This window comes from Agelaius phoeniceus, chromosome 6 (genome assembly GCF_051311805.1).
Source record: "Agelaius phoeniceus isolate bAgePho1 chromosome 6, bAgePho1.hap1, whole genome shotgun sequence".
Classification (NCBI taxonomy): Eukaryota; Metazoa; Chordata; class Aves; order Passeriformes; family Icteridae; genus Agelaius; species Agelaius phoeniceus.
The window spans coordinates 34,855,718-34,880,874 of record NC_135270.1 but is presented as its reverse complement, the minus strand read 5'-3'; the positions used below and the strand labels follow the sequence as shown (position 1 = coordinate 34,880,874).

The 25,157-nt window shown below is 39.9% G+C and overlaps 2 protein-coding genes across 3 annotated transcripts in view; both read right to left on the bottom strand.

Annotated features, from left to right (window-relative positions):
* Positions 1-1,284, bottom strand: part of GJD2 (gap junction protein delta 2) — a 5,236-nt gene extending 3,952 nt beyond the window's left edge. Inside the window, exon 1 of the mRNA XM_054635415.2 lies at positions 651-1,284. Within this exon, the coding sequence (XP_054491390.1) occupies positions 651-721 (71 nt within the window). The 5' untranslated portion in view covers positions 722-1,284. The remainder of the gene's footprint in view (positions 1-650) is intronic.
* Positions 1,285-19,777: 18,493 nt separating this feature from the next.
* ACTC1 (actin alpha cardiac muscle 1) lies at positions 19,778-24,871 on the bottom strand. Of its 2 annotated transcripts, XM_077179402.1 has the most exons (7): positions 24,742-24,871; positions 24,054-24,202; positions 22,959-23,283; positions 22,152-22,313; positions 21,848-22,039; positions 20,432-20,613; positions 19,778-20,092 (listed from the first exon to the last, which is right to left on the bottom strand). In XM_077179402.1, exons 2-7 carry the CDS (start codon positions 24,180-24,182, stop codon positions 19,949-19,951), a joined length of 1,134 nt encoding a protein of 377 aa, XP_077035517.1. In that variant the 5' UTR covers positions 24,183-24,202; positions 24,742-24,871; the 3' UTR covers positions 19,778-19,948. The 2 variants fall into 2 exon arrangements, with proteins under 2 accessions (XP_077035517.1, XP_054490174.1); XM_054634199.2 differs by lacking the exon at positions 24,742-24,871 and having other exon boundaries at positions 24,054-24,545.
* Between the last annotated feature and the right edge of the window lie 286 nt (positions 24,872-25,157).

Sequence of the window (25,157 nt, the reverse complement as noted above, 5' to 3'; positions counted from 1 at the left end):
CAACAGAGAAGCCCGTCAGTGCGCGCCGCCGCCGCGCGGCCGGGAGCTGTCCAGTGCTGACCGGGCCCCGGCCCCGGCACGGGCACCGGCCCCGGCACCTCGATCCGGCCCCGGCACCGCGAACCGGCCCCGGTTCCGCGCGGGGGGCGCGCAGGCTGCGCGGCATCGCCTCGGCGCGGCCGTGTGCCCCAGAGCGCGGCCGGCGGTCAGCGCTGGCCCCTGCCTGGCCCCTCCGGCCGAAGGGCGGCCACACGGGCCCTGGGGCCCCCGGGAGCACGGCCGGCAAAGGAGCGGGGCTGCGCCGGCAGCGGGACCCCGATGGCAGTGGGGTCTCCCCGACGACCGCCTGGTGCCCCGTGGCTCCTCGGGGACAAGGACGGCGGCGCTTGCGGTGTCCCCGCGCCTCCGCGCCCCGTGCCGCATACCAGCCTCCCCAACACACACACACACACACACACAAACACAGAGCACACACACACTCACACACTCACACACACACAAACACAAACACACTCACACACAGAGCACACGCGAGCTCCAGGCACACCCCGAAAGAGCCCGGCCGAAGGGCACCGCGCACCTCCCGGGCGGCCGGCTTGGACAGGAGAGGATCCCCCCCGTGCTCCCCGGAGCTCTCCCGCGACCCTTACCTCCCTATCATAGTAGAATGCTGCTGCACGGCAGCTTCCAGTAGCCTCTCTAGAATAGTCCATTCCCCCATCGCTGTTCATCCGGAGACAAAGACTTTGGCAAGCGTAGGGGATCTCTTCACTTCTGCCTTTTTCACCCCTCCTATTTTTTTTTTTTTTTTTTTCGGGGGAGGGAAAACAAACCGAAGAGCAGCCCGTCTCTGCTGCCCGCAGTCCGGTGGCGGGAGGGCGGCTGGAGGCGGCAGCCCTGCCGAGGGTTCCCGGCTCGGCTCGGCTCGGCTCTGCGGGGCTCGGGGCCGCTCGGCAGCGGCCACCGGCCCGGCCCGCTCGGCTCGTGGCGCGGCGCGGCGGGCGGACCGGCGGCGTGGAGGGAGGAAGGTTGGCTTTAATGTCTTGCTGCCTCTAATCTGCCTTTAAGTAGTCTCCGCTTGCGTCACTGACAGGTTGGTGGAGAGCAGCCAAAAGCAGCGCTCGGATTTTCTCATTTTTATTATTCCGGTGAATACAAACAAATAAATGCAATAAAAATAAATGAAATAAATAAACGGAGGAGGAGGAGGGAGGGCGGAGGAAGGGCTGCCCCGGCAGGCACGAGGCTCACTGTGCAGCCTCCTTGCCGGAGCGCCCCGGCCGGGCGCCCGCTGCCCCTCCGGCCCCGCCGGCCGGCACAGCCCGCTCCGCCCGGGAGCGCAGCCCCGCCAGCACCGGGCCCCGCTGCCCCGCGGCCCGTCCGAAACGCTGCTCCAGGGCGGGAGCGCTACACGGCGCCCTCTCCAGCCATGGGCCCCTGGCCGGGGGTCCCTGGGGTTGCTGGGCTTTGCCTCACTCCTAGAGATCAAAACAGCGGTGGAATACAGCAGTGACCTTACTTGTTAGAACTGCTAAGCTCTGGAAGATATTTGACTTCAAGTTGCATCTTTATTCTCGCCTGATTACAGTTATAAGAATCACTGCGGGGAAATGAAGCTCATTTATACCCATTTCAGAGAATTCTGAGACTAAGGTTGTATTTATGCTAGAAAAGACACCAAATCTTCATGCAAAGCATCTCTAAACAGTACAAGAAAAAAGTATCTTGAATAAATCCCTGCATTATAGTCAGTCTGCACACTTTGTTCTCATAAACTGTGTTTAAAGTATTTTTTTTCATCTTACAGATACCCTTACAGACTGTACCTGAAACATCACCAAACATTTCCACACAAAATATTGGTACCAATTGGAATTGACTTCTCCAGTGAAGCAGTGTAAAATATATTCTCGTATTCTGTATATTTACAAAATAATCAAGTAAACCTTCACACCTGCTCAACTAATCTCATTAAAGAACAACATAAGAAAAATTCTTATTGGTCTTACCATAATATTCCTACATTGAATTCAGTAAAATCAAATTCTTTCTAAAGCAGAACTGCATAGGTAATAATAAATAATGTAGTCCTTTTTTTTTTTCCAGCTCATGAACCAATTTCATGTTATATTAAAGATGTTAAGTGTTTTCTGAATAAATGGGACCGTGCTTCATCTGTGCAAGAAGGCATCTGTATGCTTTAGACTCCCCAAGGTTTGTTGTCTTTTCATTAGGACTATGCAGATGGTCTCTGCTTCACGTGATACTGGGTCAGTTGACTGATTGAATTAGGAAAGTATCAAACAAGAGAGGATCAGTGAATACACAGAAATTCTGCACAGAAATTGAGAGATTTTTATTCTCTCCCAGTCAAGAGTCTTTGGATTTTTGTATATTGTTTCTAAAAATTGCTTCTGCAACACCAAAGCTAAAAAGAAGAGGTTGGAGTTTGGTTTGGTTGGTTTTAAGAGGACTGTGTTATCTATCCAGCTACGCTGATAACTGAGTGTCTCATATAGACCAAAATTTTCTGTTTGCAGATGGATCTGAAAAAGAGAAATCAAAGCAGTAAGGGAAGCAGTAAGGCGTGTGTAGAAGGAGAGAGGGCAGAGAATATGCTAAGAAGCTAATGATGATAATCCTATTTAGCACACCAAACAGAGGGGAAACCCATGATAGAAGCTACTGAAGAGAGCAGACAAGATTTTGGTTCATAGACAAATAACAGAATTTCTACAAAGGAAAGCTGTTCCCTGATACTGGGATAGAAAACTCTTTTATCTGAGCTTTTAGAACTCTTAAATGAAAAGGAATTACATTCTGATCATATCAAAAACTGGCCTATTAATTAACAGTTAGTCAGTGTTTCCTGTGTTCCTGATAGCCCAGTCATGAAGACAAGGAGGGGAAATATCATAAATGAATGCTGAAAACATAGAAACATTGTTATTCAATTGCTTTTGATTTAAAAATAGTTTAAAGTCAAATTCTTTCAGACCTTCTTTTACAGGAGTGGCATCTCATTCTGGAATACCTGATATCTCTTTTTTCCACAGTAACCTCATATACCACCCTGCAACCACATTCACACATAGGATACTTGGCCTTCCTCTTGAGAAAATTTACAGGACTTCAGACCTTGGTGAGTTTTGAAAAAAAAATTCAGTGAGAAGGCCAACATTCATTTTACATGGCTAAAAATTTAAAAGGAAGTTTCTATACCTCAAATTTACATATATGATTTCTGAGGCTTTGAATTTCTGTCCTTTATCTGAGGCCCGACTTGCTGTCAAAATAGAAGTAATAAAAATCAAAGTGATGTTCTCTGAATGTTTTACACAACAGTGAAAAGTGTATGAAGAATGCAATTAACTGCATTTCCATTATCCTTTATATGAGACAGCAACCTCTGGACTTAGCTTGCAAATTGTCTAAATCAAAAAGTGCTCAGACTATGTATAGTCATGAGTGTAAGTTGTAGACATAAGAAGATTTTCAGCTTCTAAAGGTTCATCTTAGTTTTTACACCATTCCCCTGAATACTTCAGCCAATGGCAAAGCCAGGATTTGCAGAGCAGCAGGCTGCCAAAGATGCTGTGGATGTATATTGCACAGTGTACATATTCAGATTGGAAAACCATGCCTACATTTCATTAAAAAGCATTCAGGATTATCAAAACTTTATGTCTCCTGTTTTATGAAGAACTGTTTCCTAATAAAGGAGCAATAACAGTTTGCAACAGGGCTAAGCTTGTCTTGTTCAATATTTTTATCTGTTGCATAGAAAGGAAACAAAATCAACTTGCTATTCCACACATAGGCTTTTGGGTGGTAGGGTGTATTTTTGCTCCTCTTGGTTTGCATTCAAAGACAATAAGTATTCCTGATCCATCCAAATTCAGCATAAACTCTGTCATTCCTAACAGGATCTCAAACAATCTTTGCAAAAGGAAATTCAGTCTGCATGTGTTCAAAGACACCAGTGCCGTGATATTAATTTCTGATGAAGTAATGTAGACTAAGTTGATCTTGGATTAGGTCTGGAGAATGAGACTTGAATGTGTCCTCAGTTTGAAGCCAAACTGAGGTTAATCTGTCTGTAAGAAGCTGTAGGCCAGATTCTCTCTAAGAAATCCAGCCCTTTTGCCCTGATCTGGTTTTGTAAAGGGTCTGGAGAGCAATCAAGTCTTGCAGGATGCACATTGCTCAAGGATGGAGCAGAGCAAACTGAGAGCAGAACTGACACATTTGGCTTGTCTGTCAGACCCCCTGCAACCTGGACATGGAGAACATGAGAGGGTCAGGCTGAGGCAGCCACATGGCCAGTGCTGTAATACAGTGAGCTAAACAGCATTATTCCCCTGCTTCCCTGCTCTCTCTGCTGAGGTTTACTAATGTAAAAACACATTAGTGTGTATTACTAATGTAAAAACACAATACAGATCTTACCTGAACCTTCCACACTCACTGCCTCCTTTTAAAGTTACACATTCATCCTAAATGTACACTTTTATGTACATATTTTATCTTAAAATGAATCAATTATTAGTACTATGCCAACAATCTCCCTCAATGCAATTTTTTGCAGCTGCTTGCAGTGGATCCATCATCATAGCATATGAATATATGTCATATTTATATTCTAAAATTGCATGGCAAATGACCGCATTTCATTGTTACACTGGAAACCACTATTTCCACCATTTGTAGCAAACTTGAAGCAAATTACTTAAATAAATTAAAATTAAATTAAATAAATATAGGCTAATAATAAAGAAAATAATGGAGTTTTCTTTTCGCAGTTTGTGTGAAAAAATTACATTGCTCTATAGCTGTATAATGTATAATGTGACTGAATTTTCTAACTACTGTCACAAAAGAGAGATTTTTCAGCATTACTGTCATAAAGCTTTAGAACATTCTTTGGAAGATTCTACAATAAATGTTTCACTTCTGATAGTATTTGGTGTAGTCCATGAAATCTAAGTCATTAGCTACTAAACTGAAAATATCTTTTTAAGACCTCTCATAGCCATCTGCTATGCTCTGTTTTCATTTGGTGCCATGTGTGTATTAATGAAATGATTGCATCAGATTAAATCTTTTATTCATAAAATCATCTAGGTCATCTGCTTCTACCTACACTTTTTCTCTCATTAAAATAAGCATTTGTGTGTACATTCCCTCTCCACTGTATGAGTACAGCTCTAGCTAGCTACAGTTAGCTGCTGAAAGTAGATCTTAATAAGAAATCCCTCTCCATGTCTTTTTCTCAAATGAAATTCCCTCAAAGGATAACTCTAGTATATCACAGCAGAGAAAGTGTATTTTTCCCACAGTTTTGAAAGTAATGACTTCCCAAAAGGTAAAAGATTTGGATGTGCTAATGACTTCAGTCCTTGACAAGAGAAAGCAACATTGCAAGAATATTATTTTTGCTGCCAAGAAATGGGTAGCACACTCTTCCCATCAGTCAGCAGTGTTTGTGTCAAAGCTGTCAATTGCAAGGTGGGCTCCTGTGGTCCTTGTTGTGAGCATGGAATAGAGCTTGCATTTATATGCTTCATGCTTGACAGTAGCTGCATCAAGTGCACAGAATTCAGGGTTTCCTGTAATGCATAAACAAACAAAACACTCTGATAACTTAATAATCAAATTAAGACTCTATTATGCATCAGAGGTCCATATCTACAAATGAAGATTGCAATAAATGGAAAGCTATTCAAGAAAACAAATAATGTAATCAGTGAAGAAGGAATAAATCTATGAATAGTCATTAACTTTGAAAGTGAGGCTTCATAAGTCATGTTGAAGCTCCATAACTATTCTTGCAAGGGGGTAAGGGGGCTATCATAAGAAACATTCACAATGGGGGCAGGTACTAAGTAAATATTCCACAATCTTGACAACTAAGGGGATTTAAAATATCAAAATAGAACTGCTTTAAAGAAAAAAATTAAGTATCATACTTTCTAGTTACAGAATATTTTATTTCCTGACAGAAAAAAAATCACCTAAGTTTTATAGGGCTCTTGTAAGCTGTCCACAGGGACCTTTCTATGCACAAATTAACAGCTCAAATCAATTTCCTAGGAAATAACTTGGACCTATATAGAGAGTTACACTTGCATTTACTTCTGGCATATTTACAGCTCCTAATGCAGCAGCATTTGCACTTCTTGCAAACTCAGATTTATTTGCAGGTAGGATGCAGCCAGGAGAAGGACAAATACTTATTACTTGACAGGCTCTGCAAAGAAATACAAAAGTAAAATATTCTACTGACCAGATCATCTGCTGCCAGTCAGTTGAGTTTCCTTTTTGACTCTCACCAATCTCAAAAAAGCACTCACATTGTGCTAAAGCATCCAAACATCCATTAATGGAATTTCATGGATTATGATGTCTTAAGTGTAAATTTGTAAGCCAATCTTATGTGAGCTTTTCTTTCAGTTTTCTTTTTAAGTTTTCATATACACTAATGAAAGAGCCTTTCAAAAATACCTTGGACAGAAAAGAGTATGAAGTATTCCTCTATAAACAGATTTAGTACACATTTTAAGAATGAAAAAGATATCTACATACTAATATAATAATTAATTCAATATGGGAGTGAACATTTTTCACTGTTGAACAAATGATTTTATTCCTAGAGTCTATTCTTTCAAAGATATGTATTACAAAATAAATGTAGCCTAATATAACTGATGAGGGCATTGTGGCAAAATACCAGCCAATTATACCAGTATGCCAGAGCCAATGCAGGATATTGTTAGACTCAGTTTGGCAAACCTTATTTTTTTTCTTTTCCATCAAAAAGAGTTACAAATTTTCATCAGAAGAAACATAATTAAATTTAACTTTAATAATACCTTTAAAAATGTATTATTTTTAAATAATTCTGTGGTAGTAAATTTTCATTGTACTAATAGCAATTCCCACTGGCTTTAGATGAGCCAGAATTTTAAACCTTGAAGATATTTATACCAGAACATTTTAATTTTTTTTATGGCAGAATATGAATTATGAGAAAGTTATTGAATGCTTCAGAATATCCAGAACAACAGAAAAATAAAATCCAGTAATAAGAAAAGAGTCCTCTCTACTGGAACTCCTGGCAGCATTTTGATGCTTTTCCTATTCCATACAAAAAAAAAAAAACCCAAGAAAAAAAGAAAATAAAGGTTGAGAAATCATGCTTCAGTATTTCAGCATGAATGCATTACATCAAGCACTTTTTTTCAGACCTACTGCTTATCTCTGCCCTGTCTACATTTGCCTTCAACCAAACGCTGAATCTCTGCGCTCCCAGCTGCTTTCAGTTCGATGACGTGCTTTACCAAGGAGTCCTTTTCCTTTGTTTTGATCACTACACCACCATATGTCTTCAGCATTCCTGGTGCCCCCACTCTTGTCCTCTCCCTCCCCATCTCACCAGTCACAGAACGGAATTCACGTTCCATTAAAGCTTCCCTTCAGAAGCCAGGCTGAAACAATCCCTTGAAATAACTAGGGCATTCAAGTGATTGACTTGAAAGTAACCTATGTCAGTGAACGGGAGTGAAAAGCAGGAGCTCAGTAAGAAATGCAGATGGTTTTTAATCCTTCTGTCATTCACAGATTCTACAGTTGTAACAAAAATTTGTGAAATATATTTGATATTAATTCTATTCTAGATACATAAGGTATGAATACATATTCCAGGGTGCACGAATGTATGTATTTATGCATGTGTGTCCTGGCTGGGGAGTTCCATGTGGTGAGACAGAAACTGTTGAGGGGCAAGGGGGATCAAGTCAGGTTGCCAAGCTGAAAGCCACCCAGCTGGGCCTGGAAAAGCAGGTACTATGTAGAGATGGAACTCCAGAAAGAATTGAGCTGGACAATGGGACTCATTTTCAAAATAACCTCATAGACACCTGGGCCAGAGAGCACAGTATTGACTGGGGGCGTCATATTCTCTATCATGCACTGGCCTCTGGAAAAATTGAGTGGTACAATGGAGTGTTAAAAACCACACTGAAAGTAGTGGTGGTGGAACTTCCAAACACTGAGATTTAGGTTTTAGTGAAAATTGGTTAACACCTGATTAGTTAACACCTGATTAGTTAACACTGCAGGCTCCACCTCTTGAGCTGGCCCTGCTCAGTCAGAACCTGTTTACCACAGAAGGGGATAAAGTCCCCCATAGTGCATATGAGGAATGTGTTAGAGAAGAGTGTCTGGATTAAGGAAAGGCAAACCCATCCATAGGAATTATCCAGGAATCCTCCTCTATGAGATTACTGAAGTGAGTTAAATTGGTTCTGTGGGGAAAATATATTTGAATTTCACAAGATTTTAGACTTTGTCCCAGGTAAGATCCTAGGTAAAAGCTATTGAATTTTGGCTTTCAGTGACGTTAGTACATATGGACTAAGGATATATAGTCATGGATTTGAGAAAAGAATCTTACATACTTTGTGGAGGTCATTAATTTTTTTAAAAATTATTTTCAAATTAATGTGAGTTTATAAATATTCAGTAGTATCAGTTTTTTAGTCTAGAATCTTTAATCTAGTATATAGAGCTAAGCACTTTTACTGGAAATTACCAATTTATAGAGCCAGAACGTTTTCTCAGACCCATTCCAATCATGCACATCTGAAATTTCACAGGTGGTGATTAAAACTGGCATTTTTGTGAGTTCCACAACTGTTACTAACAAACAGCATCTGCTCAATGCTGTGCAACATGCTTTGTTTTCATAACACCATTTGTTAATCTTTCCTAAAGAAAAAGATTTCCAGGATGAGTATTTAATTAAATTTTGTAATGTTTCCATTTCAAAATGGAGCAAAATCAAATTCAGAATATCAATTTCTCTTATGTCACAGGAAGTTGAATGCTTACCTATAGATTTGCAAAATATTTCATGTTCTGAAATATTCAAGTCATAACTATATTTTTCAGAATCTATAGAAATGGTGTACTTTCAACTATAATGCAGGAATCTGACACAAGAGAAAAAGATAAATTCAATCATTCTTGAAACATTGTAGGATAGCTGCGAATGTGTGTGATTTATTTATGTTTTTAAGAAAAGGACAAATCAGCATTATGTGTAATGACGCTATAGATTGGAAGTTACAGTTTATTTTTCTAGATGACAGTGAAACTCATAATTTCTTGCATAGGTTAGAGTTGCTCAAGGGCTGCACTGATTTATGAACATCCTATGCAAATCTGTCCTTGTTTGAATCAAGTATTTACTTGGCATTTTAGATTTAGAAATTCTGCTCTGCAGTGTTTGCAACCTCTTTCACACTTTTCCTGCAAGAACCTGAGGATTGTTTTCCTCTGATCAACTTAACCAAGCTATCACTGATTTATACGGGAAAAAAAAAGGAAAAGAAAATTTGTCATGGTACCTTGTGGTACCTTGGTTCATGATTTCACTAATCTAAAGCTGTGTCTGTTCTACAAGTAGGAAAGAGCATAGAGAGATGTATCTTCTTCCATTGCTCTATTCACATCTTTACCACATTCCCAGGAGCTGGGGCCTTGGGTGGGCAGGCTGGCTCACCCTACCAGCAGCAGCAAGCATCTCTTTGAGTCATCCCTGGACACGTTTTCCACTTGTTCTTGCCCAGCTCCCCACCTTGCTGAGAATCAAGGGCAGCTGAAAGGCTGCATTACACACCCTACATTACACACCTCTTGTGTGGATAAACACCTAAACCAGAGCCTGTACCACAGAGTCTTTAAAATACTTGTCAGTTGAACTTCAAGGGATGCAACAGAGTGTGAATGTCATATATTTATATTTACATGCAAATGGATAAATATTTTATATTGTAAACATTTTTACCAACTATTGATTTTTTTACCAGTTACTAAGATGTATTGCCAATAATAGATCAGGTTTTACCTATGTTTTCTGGGTTTTTTTTCAGGTTTTCAGGCATCTCTTACACCTGTCAGAGTGTAAACACACTATGTGTTTGTATGTCTATACCTGACAAAACACAATAAAAGAAATCTCTTTTCTTCAATAACCCTCTACATAATATCTCCATTTCACACACAAATTTCTCAAGACAGAGTCACTCAGACTGTATTCAAGCCCATAAGGAGGTCATACCTCCTAACATTGGACAGTAGCTCTCCCTTTCCCCTTCCTGATTTTCTACACAGAGGCTGGATGAAACACATTCTTCCTTGTGGAAACTTCTAAGAATGAACCTGTGAAGGACTTGTTGCATCCCAGAGACTTCCCTTTGCCTAAAAAGAAAAGAGGTTTTACAGTGAATCAAAAATCCAGAAGGACTAGGGCCCTCAAGCTTTTGATTTAATTAAGATTTTTCAGTGCTTAAAATAGATGAAAATTACACACAGCTTTCAGATGGGAGTTTCAAGATGCTATGGTGAGACATAGCTCCCCACTGCTTTCTCAAAATGGGCCCTCTCCTGATCTTAAAAGATAGAAATCAGTTGATTTCCAGCCCTGGTTTCACTGTGTAAGTATATCCATCCTACAGTTTTAGTGGACAAAAATCAGGCAAGGTGATTCAAGCATTTTCTGATAAGCACTTAAAGGCTTCATCTCTTTAAAATTCATTTCAATCAGTAATATGTAAAAAAAAAAAAACATGGATAAATTATTGGTCTGCTTTGTTTCATTAGTGTTTTTTGATACACTTCATCATTTTAACTATTTCCTTGGCTTGAGGGATCAGTCTTGGGACAGAAACTGTATTACAAAGGGAAAAGGCTCACAGGAATGCTAGTGCAATGGGGAAGAAAAAAAAATGTCAGCCAGTCTCACAGGGTTTTAATAAATATTTGTGAAGCATATTCAGTTTAATTACACCAACTATGTTATCAAAGTCCAAAGCCATGCTACCTGAAATGTCAGTGCAAACTGTACCTCGGGCTTGAAGGCACAATGCACAGCAAAAATAAATGTGTGAAATCCAAATATGACTGCCACAAAAACAAACAAAATATGAGAGAAAACATGAGCTCAAAGATAGATCAATTAATCAAAAGAACACCAACTAGACAGGTGGATGAGTCACACACACAGCGTAGGCACAGCTTCTGCTGAATGGAAAATACAATTTAACACCACATGTTTCACTCTGAAAGACAATGAGGCCAACAGGATAAACTAAATTGGGTGGCAAGACTCCCACCTGCACCATGACTGTAGAAACATTCTCAAACAGGGAGCTGGGTCTGAGTTTCCCCTTTTGAAAGGTCATGTTTCTTATGATCAACCCTTCTCAATAATGTGATTTTCTTCCGTTTTTAAGATTGGGGTGGGGGCGGGAGCAAGTATAATGTAAAGACATTGATTTTGACATCATAAATAAGATGCTATGCTTTCTTTTCACTGGGAGGATTGTTCAGAGAAATATATCAAGTGTATATATCAAAATAATTAAATTTAAAATATTTAATTGTTCTTTTCCCAGCAGCAGGGGAAAACAGTCTTTCCAGAACTGAAAAATGCCAACATACTTGCTTCACAAGGCATGATGATTGTCCTGCAGAGACCTATTACAGCTGCCTCTGAAACAAATCAAGCATGCTGCTACAATGGCTGTAATTAACTTGTCAAAATATTTTTATTTTTCATTAAGTGAATGTGTAGATAAGAAAATCAAATACACACAGAAAAGGCAAAGTTAAAGAAGTACATAACCCAAATTCTAAGTGGACTTCTGTGACTGGGTATTATTACCTTCTAACTTAAGAGAGCACAAAAGTGTTTCTTACTTATGATGTTTATTATGATAATCATTTCCTCAGAAGTCAGAGAGTATATTCAGAGGTATGCATCAGGTTGCACTAGAATCTAGATTGAATCACACAGTGTGAAATATCCACACAAAATGCCCTTTCACAGAGACAAATATCCACTTAATTATTTTTAGCTGCTATATTCAGTGGTTGATTGGAAGCATGCACTGGAGATTTACAGCATAGGAAGGAATAAAAATGTTTTGGAAAATATCCATACCCTCACCTACTTTAGACAGTCCTACTAGGATCATCAGCTTCAAAACAAGAGCAGTGTTTAGATTTATCTGACCTGAGATTTTGGCCGGTTTTTTTGGCCCTTTTTTCTTTTCTCTCTTTTTTTTTTTTTTTTTTAATGGACCTAAGAATATAGTTCAGTCTTTTTGTTCCACATTTAAGGTATATCTGAAGTTCTAGTCCTCCAAAGAAATACTTACTGAAGCAAAATATATTAGACTCTTCAAGAGATTTTTCAAAAGGTAAATTTGTAAATTTTAAATCATTACAGAAATGGCTGAAGTTTGATACAGTACCCTCTTTCCCTAGCTGCTTCCCTCCATTGCTTTCACCAGGCAAATTGTGGTTTTAGAAAGACCAGGGAATTGGGAAGAGAATAGCAAATGAATGGGAAGAGTTCATGCCATGAATTAACAGCAGGAGTGACTTGTGACACACAGGTCTTGCTGATAGCCCAGGAATTTCATTATATACTCTTCAGTGCCATCTGCTGTAACCAGATGCATTCAAAAATTTCAGAGATAATCAAATAGCCAGTCTCAATAGCTGCATGGCAGGGAACTCTAGGCTTAGGGTTGTTCTATGAGGCTAGAATCCCATTAAGGAATCAAGCATACATCCTTGTAAAAGATGAAGAACTTGGTCTCAACTATGAACACATTCTTTCAACTTTTTGCCTCAATTTCTTAAGCTGTAGCAAAACATCCTTTACACAATTTAGGAAGAATTGTAGGTTTTGCACCACAACACCACCTCCAGCCAAGCAGGGACAGAACTGCACCTGCTGGTGTGACTTGAGAGCAGCTGTCCTGAGAGCTTGGGAAAGAGAAGTCAAGAAACAATACCTTCCAAGGTACAAGTTGGATTTGGGTGCCTGGACTCCATAAACCTAAACTCATAAACTCATAAGACAACAGCAAAGCCTTTATCTCCTCTACCACCAACCATCAAAGCTGCTTTGTTAGATGAAGAAAATATAGCTCCGTTAAACACTAATCTTAAGGACATCTTAATGTCCTTTCTGCAGTTATTGCAAAGAAAATAATGATGACTTTTGTGTGCTTCTTAGAGCAAGTGTACAGTGTGATTGATTATATTAATTCTGTCCTTCAGGATTTAGACAGAGCTCTAAAGCTCAGAGTCCTAGAGAACAACTATCTACAGAAAAGTAATTTTTTCCAACAGAAATTCCACAATTGTTCATCACAAGTTATATAATGCATTTTCCAATAGAACATTTTATAAAATTCATGTACTGTCATGTATATTTTGTCTGTGTAAATTATATGCCACAACATCATAGAATCATAAAGTTTGGAAATGACCCCCAAGATCATCAAATCTAACCTTTGCCCAAATATCACCACTAAACTATAACACAAAATGTTACTCCATGATCTGTTTTATGTTAGCTTTAGGACACTAAAACTTACATAGGGACTCCATTTCTCTGGAGGCTACAGACAGACTACACAGAAAAATTTCCTATACGTAAAACCTTTTAATCTAACTAGTCAAAACAGAGGAAAAGAAAATCAAACCAAACATCTTTTTTTCTTTTTTCATACAGAGAAATTCCAGCCAGTAGCACCTGCACTGCATTTCCAGAATGGAGAGTGCTGTAGATTTAGGAAAGAACCACCAGCAGTTTGTTGGGTTTTGCATAGCAGTATTTATCTGTTCTGTGGTATTTGTGATATTCTCTATACTTAGATTGGCAAATGCCACAAATTCCATGGTAAATTTAAACACTGTGAGTGATAAATGTCAAGCTTTTAATAGCACCCACTGTCCCTCTGTCACCACATGACCCTATTAGGAGATTGCACAATCACTATCTCTGTATAATTTCTTATACAAGAAATAGCCTCACAGCACTTTCAATGGCAAGATATTTGCTTTGTATGAGCAATGGAGCTCTTTGAATATCTCCTGCAAAAAGAAGAGCCTGCAGGATACTTACTATTCCTGATGATTTCACTTGCTCTTTATTTACAAAAATAAAGTCAGAATGTAGTTTCTTATTTTCATTAGGTGCCAGTACAATGGACAGAATTCATGATCTTAGCTGAAATGGCAGAAAAAGTTTGATGAAAACAGGTGAAAATATGTTCCATCAGAAGGAAAAGTCTACAAAACCATTGCTGCAGCCATTAAAATGCAGAATGTGACACCAGACGTCACAAAAGTTTTCTCTGGCCATTTTTTACACTTTTAGCAGTATATTATCTCTGTGGCAATTTTTGACTGTAGATTGTAAGAAGGAAAGAGTATTTCACATTGTCACTAAAAATACTTAATTCTGATCTCAGAATTCCAAAGTTCGGAGGTTTTCCTCTGAGCACAAAAATAAATCAAGAATTAACTTCTGCCTTAGGAACAAGGCTACAAAATATTCACAGTTTTGTCTTACTAAAATACCTCTGTGATGTTTCTGACCAGAAATATTTTCCTTTCCATTTGCTGTGTGGTACAGACATGGTCTCTGAAAGTTGTTACCAAGTCAGAGATACTCTGCCATGGCAAAGTTAAAGAGAAGGCTTAGGGAAAATATTGGTATGCATATATATGCACAAATATGTAAAAATATATTTTGATGTCCATGTATGTGTCTGTGTGTGTATATATATGTATATATATATATATACTTCTAATATATACATATAAGAAGTAAAGTGTTTTTTTCTTATTACTTGTTCAGTGGTTTGTCTTTAAAATCTGCTGAGATTTCTAGTTCTGCAAGAACTCTTCTCCTCCATGACTTATCAGAGAATCAGAGCATTGTAAACACATATATACACACAGACTTAAAGTAGACAATTTTCTTGTTTAAGGTTAATGGTTCTTATTCTCTTAGGTTTGGGGTTTGGTTTTTTAATATAAAATAGTGACTGTTTTTGAAGATGGAAGTCTGTGTCTTGGAAATAATTTATATAATCAATATCAAATATAAATAAGATTGAATGTGAAATTTAGTGTCAGAACTCATCTATTACATGAGGATATGGCTTGTATTCCCTAAATGTTGATTCTTTCCTTGATAGGAGATACTGTAAAATTGCTGTGCTTCTGGATGCTGTGGAAGAGCTCCCCACAACTATTGGCCCAGCAATATGTGCCTCCCAGACCCTTTCCTTCCCAGAAGGCATCAGCTGCATGTTTCACCTGCTTGCTGTCACAACCAGCTGCAGGGAGCTAAAGAGGGGGATACCTGTGTGGCAGGAGTTGCTGTGCTGCTGTATTTCCACTCTCTCTAGAAGAGCTGGAGTTGGAGTTGGAGGCCCCCTCTAAAATTCAGGAGCTCCTTGATTTCCCTTTGAGCACCACCTTTTTTTATTTTTTTTTGCAAAAGCATGTCCAGAAGCCACACTGCAACTCCCAATGCATTTGGGATCCTTTGGAAAGAAAGGATCATGTAGCCCTCATTATCATTGACAATGATAATGTCAATGACAATGTTAATCACCCTTTCTGGTGATCTAAACCTGAGGGGCTTAGAGACTCAGAACTAATCTTTAAGCTCTTTCTTACTTCCTTGCTACCTTCATCTTGTTTGTACCTTCCCAGACTTATTATATCATTTACATGTTACACAAATCTATATCAGTAAAGCTTTAAGCTATGCCTCATCCACTTTTTTCTCTGTATGAATAAATATCTCCTGGTTAAAAAAATGTTTTTAAAATACAGTTCATCTCCTCTAAAAGAGCATACTACCCTGCTTTTGGTAGACAACATACATATTGCATTTTGTGAATTCTACCTTTATGATGATGGCAACATAAAATTGTCACCAGATATATTAATTTGTGTTAATGCCTACTATATTAATTTCATTCACTATTATTCACAATGGACAGCTTAATCATAAATTAAATCCATCCTTTAAATATATAACAGCATTAGAACATTCTTCCAATAATTAACATTTCTGATTGCTTACTTTTTATGTTTCAGCAATTGTAGCCATCCTCAGGATAAAAAGCAAAGGTAATTGGTAGTATATTAACTGCCTGAATTGCTTCTTTGTGAAGGGTAATGAGTGAGATTAAATAATCACTCATTTTTATAGTATTTTATTCTCTTTCTCATATCTTGATAATGACAGAGACTTCTGCCACAGGTTGCTTCAGGGTAGGACAGGATTCAGCTGTTACTGGAAGCAAGCATCATTCTCTGCCCAGGCCTCATATACAGTTATCCAAACAGCAGGAGTTTATCTATTGTTTTCTATTTTAGTGTTAGTATTGTAGGTTAATCTGACTGTCACATATATTTAGAGTCACTTGATGTGACTAAGTATAAAACCCTCTCATTCTATATTAAAAAAATTACCACTCTACAGAATTCAATTATTCAAGCCAAAATTTTTCCTATTAGTGCTACCCCTCAGGCTGACTTCTTAACGCTTTAGCTAAAACAGCCTTTTAAGAAAAGATTACTACAAAATAGACAACTCTATCAAATTTATGACTTTGCTACCAATTTTTTTAAGGAAACTTTAAGCACAAACAAACATCTGAAATATGTCTTTATTTCCTGTAAAAAAAAATCCATCTTTTTAAGCAGAATCGCAATGATTCCTTAGCACACATCTAGTAGAGATATTAAAAGCATCATGTTTTGATGGTAATTGTCAATACTCCTCAAATGCCAACATGCTCATCAGTCTACAAGGAAAGTTTTCTGTAAGATCTGAGGGTCAGCCAACAGTGGTAATACCTCAATGCCTTTCAGTCAAAAGCACAAGTACTGGGCAGTGTTTTTCTGGCTGCCAGAACAGGCAATAAGATTTTGTCTCAGCTCTTACTGATGTATGTCATTATTTCTTAATACTATTTAGCCCTTCCTACTGAATAAAGCTTCTTTATGTAGCTTAAAAATCACACCAGACTGACTTCCACAGAATTCCTTCCTCTCCATTTTACATACAGAGCAGCAAGGAGCTGCAAAGTCAAATAACCAGACACCCTTCAGTGTGGCAGACAGACCTTTTTCCACGTATTCACACTGCTTTTCAAAATATGTGTGTTGAATCTATAATTTGGCTAAACATTTATTCTTGTTCTTCCATTGAAAAGGCATCTCATCAAAAGCTGTGAAGGTTGTCTGGGTTCCTTTAGTCTTCAAATTAATGTCAATTTCTTCATTAGGTGAGGTGTTTCAGAGGTGAAGGTTGTTTACCACAGCGATCTTGGGTACAGATATTTTTAAATCTACCTTTTTCAAGGAAATATCCAAAGTAATTTTACCTATCATATGGGTGCTCTGCAGTTAGTTTCTGCATCTCATTTCACCATCTTCATTTTGCATGCAAAATGTACAACCCATTAATTCTCGTAAAATGTAAACAGAAGGCAAAGTTTAACAGAAGCCTGTCTTATCAGTATTCTGAATCCTAGATTATGACTTAATATTCAATTTTCAATCAATCAATTTAGATCTAGCTTTGCTTCCAGAGATAGCTATTATAATTCCCATATGAGTGAATTACTAGTTTTCACTGCATTGAGTGGGAATATATAATTTTCAATGGCCAAATATGGGATAATTGCACTAAAAATGAATGCATCTGGAAAAACTCTGTTAGAAGAAGAAAAGGGTAAGGCATTGGTACTTTTTTTGTCCTGTCCTGCCTATATGCAAGCACATGCTATTTTGTACAATCCTTGTTGCTCCTATCCATTTCCACAAACTGTGAATTACAAGCCCCGAAATGCCTGTGGAAGGAATGTTTCCATCAGTCCTATAGTCAGTGGCTTCCTTCAGTTCCCTGCTGATGCCCACACGCCCAGCAGTGAATCCCTGATCAGAGTGAGTGTGGTGCCAAGTGCTGCCTGCCATTCCTGACCTGTCAGTCAGAGCCAGTCAAGGCAGGCATCCACTGGGGCTGACTTAGCACGCCCTTTGCATACTTGCTTAACATTTTAAGCTCCAATTAGTTGCAATTTATGTCCAGTATCACCCTATTAATTCACACGAATACCTGAGATAACCTTTCTACCCAGCCAAATCTTTCAAATTAGCAAGCAAGTCAAGTGAAAAAAGTGCAATGGTTCTAAACAGCAATACGCAAAAGTCATTGGCAAACATCTGTGTTGGTCAGACATCTGGAAGAGTTCCCATGTTTTCAAGACACAAAAAATTTCTTCATTGTATGAATTTCAGAATATTTACCTTCAGTGGGAACATTCTTGAGAGCAGTGGAGGCTGTTGACTATTCCTTAACAGATTCACAGGTTAATAAAGTTGTATTTTATTATATGAAGGCACATTTGCAGCAACATTTCAGTAATACTGTGTGCACTATTAAAATGAGTATTTCACATTTATGTTTAAATGTTGGTATTGTTAAAATTTAATTTTTGTTTGCCTAAAATATTTAAATGAATGTCCATATTGTGAAATGTTTTATATGTCATGTTTATGTTTAAATTTCTTTATAATTGACAATACCATCCAACTTCTCTGCCCAACCCCAAAAATATCGAGAAATATTTTAATATTTTGATTGCAAGGAGATGCTAGGAAATTACAGTGGTCCTGCAGTAAAATGCCACCTAATGATACGTAAATTAGGGGCAAACATTAAATATATCTTCATCTTTTTGAAAAGAGTAAAATTGGTTCAATATAATTACGGATCACATCTAATTACTATTTTTAATGCCTTTCAAGAAAATAAGAGCAAAGAGGAACAGAAAGTTTCCCAAAAAAAGTGTAAATTTTTTTTTAATTAACATTGGATTATAAAGTTAGCATAAAGTCTTATATTTTCAAACAGCTCTGATGAAACTCAGCTAACTACACACACAGTTTGATACATGCTTTAACTGATTTCCCAACTCAAACTTGGGCATATTCCGGTCTGTACATAGTGGAATGTAAGACACTGACTGGTTCCACTACTTTTATGAAAATGTCCCAGATCATTCTGTACTTCCCTTTTTAGCTCCTACTTTTTGAAAAAAGTCAAAGAGCTCAGTTTAAGAAGTCTTGGTGAGGAACACAAACGGCCACAGAAGTGTGCAGTTTATGATTGTAGTATCTGGGTCAAATAGCAAAGAAAGGATAGCAAAGATTAAGGATTAAAAATCGCCTAAGATATATGAATGATGACGTGAAAATAATTGTGATTGTAACAATTCTGGGTTTATACAATACAAGTTTGATTCCTGCGCATTAGTACAATAAAGATTTCACTTCTTTATCTCTGGCTTTGAAGAGATAGGGGAAGATTAGTAAGCTGTCAGTTTCAATTAATGTTTTGTCATAAATATTTATAGCCCATGGAAAACAATTGCATGAGTCTTTAGGATTGAGCTAATTATTTATAAATCACACTCTAAATGTATTAACATAATTCTTTTACAGAAGCTTTGGCTTTTAATAAATGAATATTAAAATGTCTGGCTTACAATAAATGGCATAGAAGAATCTTTCTTAAGTGAGTGAGTGAGTATGAGAGGTTTCCTTTCACTTTTTCCACTTACTGGGTCAGCCCTAAGGCTTTTTCTTTATAAGCCTTGAAATATATTGCTTCTTTTGTTCCAAATTTCAAAATTAAAACTATAGGGTGTAAATTCTTACTAACAGAAAACCATGACCTAACATGCATGCATCAGTTAGGACATGGATGCAGTAAAAGTATTCATAGGTCTGATGGGAGTTTCCAAATCCCAGGGGTTTAGTCTCATTTTTCTGACCAAAAAATACTTGAAATAAGACAAAAGACAATATTTTGTAGGTTGCAAGTCCCAGATCTCGTTTATTTATAAAGCAATAAATATTAGAAGCACAAATAAATTGCACGGGTGTGTAAACAAACTGTACAATGACTGAAGAGTTCGGGAAGGTTTGCCAGAAGACTCCAAGAAGCATATTGTCGTCATCCTGAGTGGGAAGTAAATTGAGGGGGGAGTGCTTAGAAGCACTTGCGGTGTACAATGGATGGACCAGCTTCATCATACTCCTGTTTGCTGATCCACATTTGCTGGAAGGTGGACAGAGATGCTAGAATGGAGCCACCAATCCAGACAGAGTACTTGCGTTCAGGAGGAGCAATGATCTAGGATAAAGAAAAGCAACAAAATCCTCAATTCTGAACAGTGAATGCGTATTGTCATTGCTACACACCACTAGATATTTCCTCAAGCAAGTAAAGAACATTTCTATAATGGTATTGATCTTCAGCAGCTCTTAAAATACATGTAATGTATTAAAAAAATCTGTAATCATATTTTCTTCTCTTCTAACCAAGATAATTATTCTGATTAAATGGAATTTCTGCTCATCTGCCCATCAGCCCTTGATCTCATTTTTGAGTTGTTCCCATATCCCAGTTTAATGAAGCTGACATTGTCTCCACCTTTATCCACATTTTATAACAGAGAGTCAAGTTCCTTACCTTGATCTTCATAGTGCTAGGAGCAAGTGCAGTGATTTCTTTCTGCATGCGGTCAGCGATGCCAGGGTACATTGTTGTACCACCCGAGAGGACATTGTTAGCATAGAGGTCCTTACGGATATCAATATCACACTTCATGATGCTGTTATAGGTAGTTTCATGGATACCAGCAGATTCCATACCTTGAGAAAAAAAAAAAAACAGTAGGCCAGTGAATTATACAAGGGGTCTCCATGAAATGAAACGTTGGCATTCCTGATCATCGTTAACTTGAACTTCTTTGGCCTTTTTCTTGTAAAAATGTTTCCTGATTATAAAGTGTTACAGAAAAATATTAAAAAATAGAATTACAAAACTAATTTAGGAAGTGAACATTATTTGTTAGAAAAGGTAAGAATCATAATGCATGTGCAAAGGCAACAGACTCAAAATATAACAAGTAAGATAACAAGTAGACATGTGAGATAAACTCATTTAGTAAATGTCAGTGGAAGAAGGGTATCAAGAACAGAAAACGTGACTATTGGTTTATGTCAGTCTCACTGAAAGCATTAGCTGAATATAGTAAAGACAGCAAATGAAGACAATAAAAATAGTTGAAGTAGAACTAAAGAAGACAATAGTAACTTCTTCAGTCTACTCAAAATATAGTCTATACCACTCAGAATCATCAAGGCAAGACATAACTGTGACACAGAATTAAGATATTAGTACTTGATGGTAAGAAAAAAGAAACAAGAAGCAAGTGGTTGTAGGTTGCATTCCAATTTGTTAATTTTAACAGGTGCTTCCTGAAAGGGCTGACACTGGATCCACAGTAAGAAGTCAGCTGATGAACAACTGCATGTACTACTTGGGACTTAAGGGTGTAACATTTGCTGCATCCGTCAGCTGCATGCATGACCAGCAAGGCTTACCATCTCGACCATGGCAATGTTAATTAGAGTGTATATAAATACACACACACCTTCACTCCATGTCCTTCCCCTCTCTGACACTTTACTTCTTCATGGAAATAGATACTGTTTCGAGTGTAAGCCTTACAAATACAGCTCTGAAGGCTATTCTTGCCATCAGTGACACAGAATCATAAAATGTCTTGAGATGGAAGGGACCCATAAAGATCACGGAGTTCAACTCCTTAATGATGGTATTGTAACTGTATGTTTTATCATTAAAAAACTGTGACCCTAAAACTTGATCTAAACCTTGCAGCAAAGAGCCTGGAACTCAGCTAATTACCACATGAGCTCACATCAAGCCCATCTTACAGGAACCAAATGATCTAAATTATTATTCATTCATGTCGGATTTTGTGCCACATTTAGGTAAGCAGGAAGAGGAGCAGGGCAGCTTCCAAATCTTCTGATTAATTCATACCTCCTACAGAAAGGAGAATTTCCTGGGAACACTTACCAATAAAGGATGGCTGGAATAAGGTTTCAGGGCAGCGGAAACGTTCGTTACCAATTGTGATCACTTGACCATCAGGCAATTCATAGCTCTTTTCCAGAGAGGAGGAAGAGGCAGCAGTGGCCATTTCATTCTCAAAGTCCAGTGCAACATAGCACAATTTCTCTTTGATGTCACGAACAATCTCACGTTCCGCTGTAGATATAGGAGAATCAAATCAAGCTTTGGATTAGCACAACACTAGAGAAGATGGTGGGCCAAGAGAGACGTGAGGATTTTCACAGCAGAGAAAAGCTGAAGGACTGACCTGTTGTCACAAAGGAGTAGCCACGCTCCGTGAGGATCTTCATGAGGTAGTCAGTCAGATCCCTGCCTGCCAGATCCAGACGCATGATGGCATGAGGCAAGGCATACCCTTCATAGATAGGTACATTGTGGGTGACACCATCTCCAGAATCGAGAACAATACCTGGGAGAGAAATGTCAGAGAGCAGCTGCAATCACCTAGTGAATGCTTAGAGCCCTTACACACAGGAAGCAGCAAGAAACACAACAAAATAAAGGATTTTTCAGGCAGTATAAAGTAGCGTAATTCTTTTTCAGTCACAAAGATCTTTCCAATTCTTTCTGCCTTTGCTTGCCTGGACATTCATGAGGGGTGTGAATTTTCACACAGAATACTTGCTCCACACATATTTTAGGATAATCCATAAAACCTGACTTCCACCACTACTATACTGAGCAGTAAGAATATTTGCAATAGTGATTGTCTTGGTCTGATAATGGGCATCTTTGGTCCAGTCTAAACCCTTAAACAGGTTTAACACTTTTGTGACTGCAGTATCCCTACAGGAATGTCTCCTCATTTGCACCACAACAAGCAGTGGCACAGCCAGTTCCATGGTGCCTCTCCAAAAGCAATGCAAATTGTCTGTGGAAGGAACAATGTGGACCTATTTTGTACTGGCTTTTATGCTACTGTTATCATTAATTGCTATAAACCAAAAAGACCTATTTTTCTGTAAATTTAATGTGTTTTCCTATTTAGAATGGAAAGGAAGGAGAGTTCCTGAAAGGAAACAGAATCTAAACTGTGTTTATTTGTTTGTTTTACCTGTTGTACGACCAGAAGCATACAGGGAGAGGACAGCCTGGATTGCCACATACATAGCAGGTACGTTGAAGGTCTCAAACATGATCTGGGTCATCTTTTCACGATTAGCTTTAGGGTTCAAGGGGGCTTCTGTGAGCAAAGTAGGGTGTTCCTCAGGGGCCACACGGAGTTCATTGTAGAAAGTGTGGTGCCAGATCTTTTCCATATCATCCCAGTTGGTGATGATGCCGTGTTCAATTGGGTATTTCAAAGTAAGGATACCTCTTTTGCTCTGAGCTTCATCACCCACATAGGAATCTTTTTGACCCATACCAACCATAACACCCTAAGAGAAGAAAACACAGAAAAGCATTATTTGAGGAAGACGACATCACAGAGCCCAAACAACTACATCACAGACAGCTAGCCTGAAGCTGAGTCAGAAGAGGTTTATGCTGAATATTAGAAAAAGGTTCTTCACCCAGACGGTGATTGGGCACTGAACAGGCTCCCCAGGGAAGGGGTCATAGCACCAGTCCTGACAGGATTCAAGAAGAATTTGGGCAACTGTCTGAGGCACATGGTGTGACTCCCAGGGCTGTCCCATGTAGGACCAGGAATTGGACTTTGATTATTCTTGTTGGTCCCTTCCAAGTCAGGATATTCTATGATTCTACAATTCTAACTATCTTATTTTCAAGAAAGGTACTAGCAGTCACACCCCTGAAAGGCTGTTTGGGAAAATAAATTTAACATTAATAAAATATTAAGTCAACAGAATCTGAGGTGTTCTCATAAAATCTTTTTTTCCTTCCATGAGATTAATAGATTTTCCCCCATTTATAATACATCTCTTATATTCATATTCTTTTTTCTTATTTGTTTCTTTCTGATTTCAAAAATTTGACTGAAGGTGAACTGCACAATATCATGAGCAGGAAAAGGAGTTTCTAAACAGGACAATACAGAGGGAAACTAGCATTCTACTGATCAAAGATACTTCATTTTACTATGAAACCTTAGCAGTAATTTATCCAGGATTAAAAAAAAAATACAAATTGTAAATGTTTTCATTTAAAAACCCATTTTTATGGAGTGTCCTGCCTCTGAATTTACCTGGTGCCTCGGGCGACCGACGATGGACGGGAAAACGGCCCTGGGGGCATCGTCCCCGGCAAAGCCCGCCTTGACCAGCCCCGAGCCATTGTCGCACACCAGTGCGGTGGTTTCCTCGTCGTCACACATCTTCGGGCGGAAGCACGGACCTGGAAAACAGCAGGGCGACACGTTCAGAGCCCCGCGGGCAGCCCCTCCGCGCCCTCCCGCCCGCCATCCCGGGCAGCACGGCCGGATCGCTGCGGCGGGAGCGGGAAATTTGAGTCGTCCCGGGAGGATGCTCGACGGCTCGTGGGCAGAGCTCTGAACGGGATCCGTCAGCCGCTTTCTTCTCCGCGCTTTAAAAGCCGCCCCAGCTTGCAAGACTCTCAATTAGGGCGTCATTAGCGGATCCCTCCGGCCGCAGATCGAGAAGGGAGGGAAAGCTTTTTAAATCGCAGAGATGTCGCTTCGCGGGCGGTGTCCCCGGCAGGAGCAGCGCCCAGCCGGGAGCTGCACGGCCCCAGACCCGGCTGCGCCTGCACGACCGGCGTCCGCCGCCCGGCGGTGCCTCCCGTCCATCCCTCCTGTGTATTCCATCCCTCCCGTGTATTCCATCCCTCCCGTGTATTCCATCCCGTCCCGTCCCGTCCCACCCAAAGCCTCCCGGCCCGCCCCTCGGGGCTGCGGGCGCCGCCGCGCTACTCACCAGACCAGCACCGGCGGCGGGGGGGCAGCGGAAGAGACCCGGGCTGCTGGCTCGGCGGAGACGCCCCAATTTATACCCCCCGAGGGGCAGCGTCGTGCGGGGCCGCGGCGGACCGGGGCAGCCACCTTCTCCTTATTTGGTCGCTCCCGCGGCCCCGAGCGGCCGCGCAGCCATGAATGGAGCTGGGCCAGCCCCGGCGCGGCGCGGCCTCCCGGCCCATGTAAGGCAGGCGCGGGGCAGCGCGGCCCCGGCCGCCGCATGGCCAAATAGGGAGCCCAGCGCAGCCCCCGGGGGTCAGCGCCGCCGGGCAGGGGCTGCAAGGGGCCGGGAAGGGGCCGCAGCCCGGCTCGGCCCCCGGGGTCAGCAGCCGCCGGTGCCCGGCCAGGTGCGGCGCCTCCAACTCGTGATGCTCGGGC

Excerpts from the sequence above, each read along its gene's own strand:
- ACTC1 (XM_077179402.1), bottom strand. The coding sequence starts at position 24,182 with ATGTGTGACGACGAGGAAACCACCGCACTGGTGTGCGACAATGGCTCG. Across the intron at positions 22,040-22,151 it reads CTACTCCTTTGTGACAACAG|CGGAACGTGAGATTGTTCGT; the intron begins GTCAGTCCTTCA and ends CTATATCTACAG. Across the intron at positions 20,093-20,431 it reads CTAGCACTATGAAGATCAAG|ATCATTGCTCCTCCTGAACG; the intron begins GTAAGGAACTTG and ends TCTTTATCCTAG.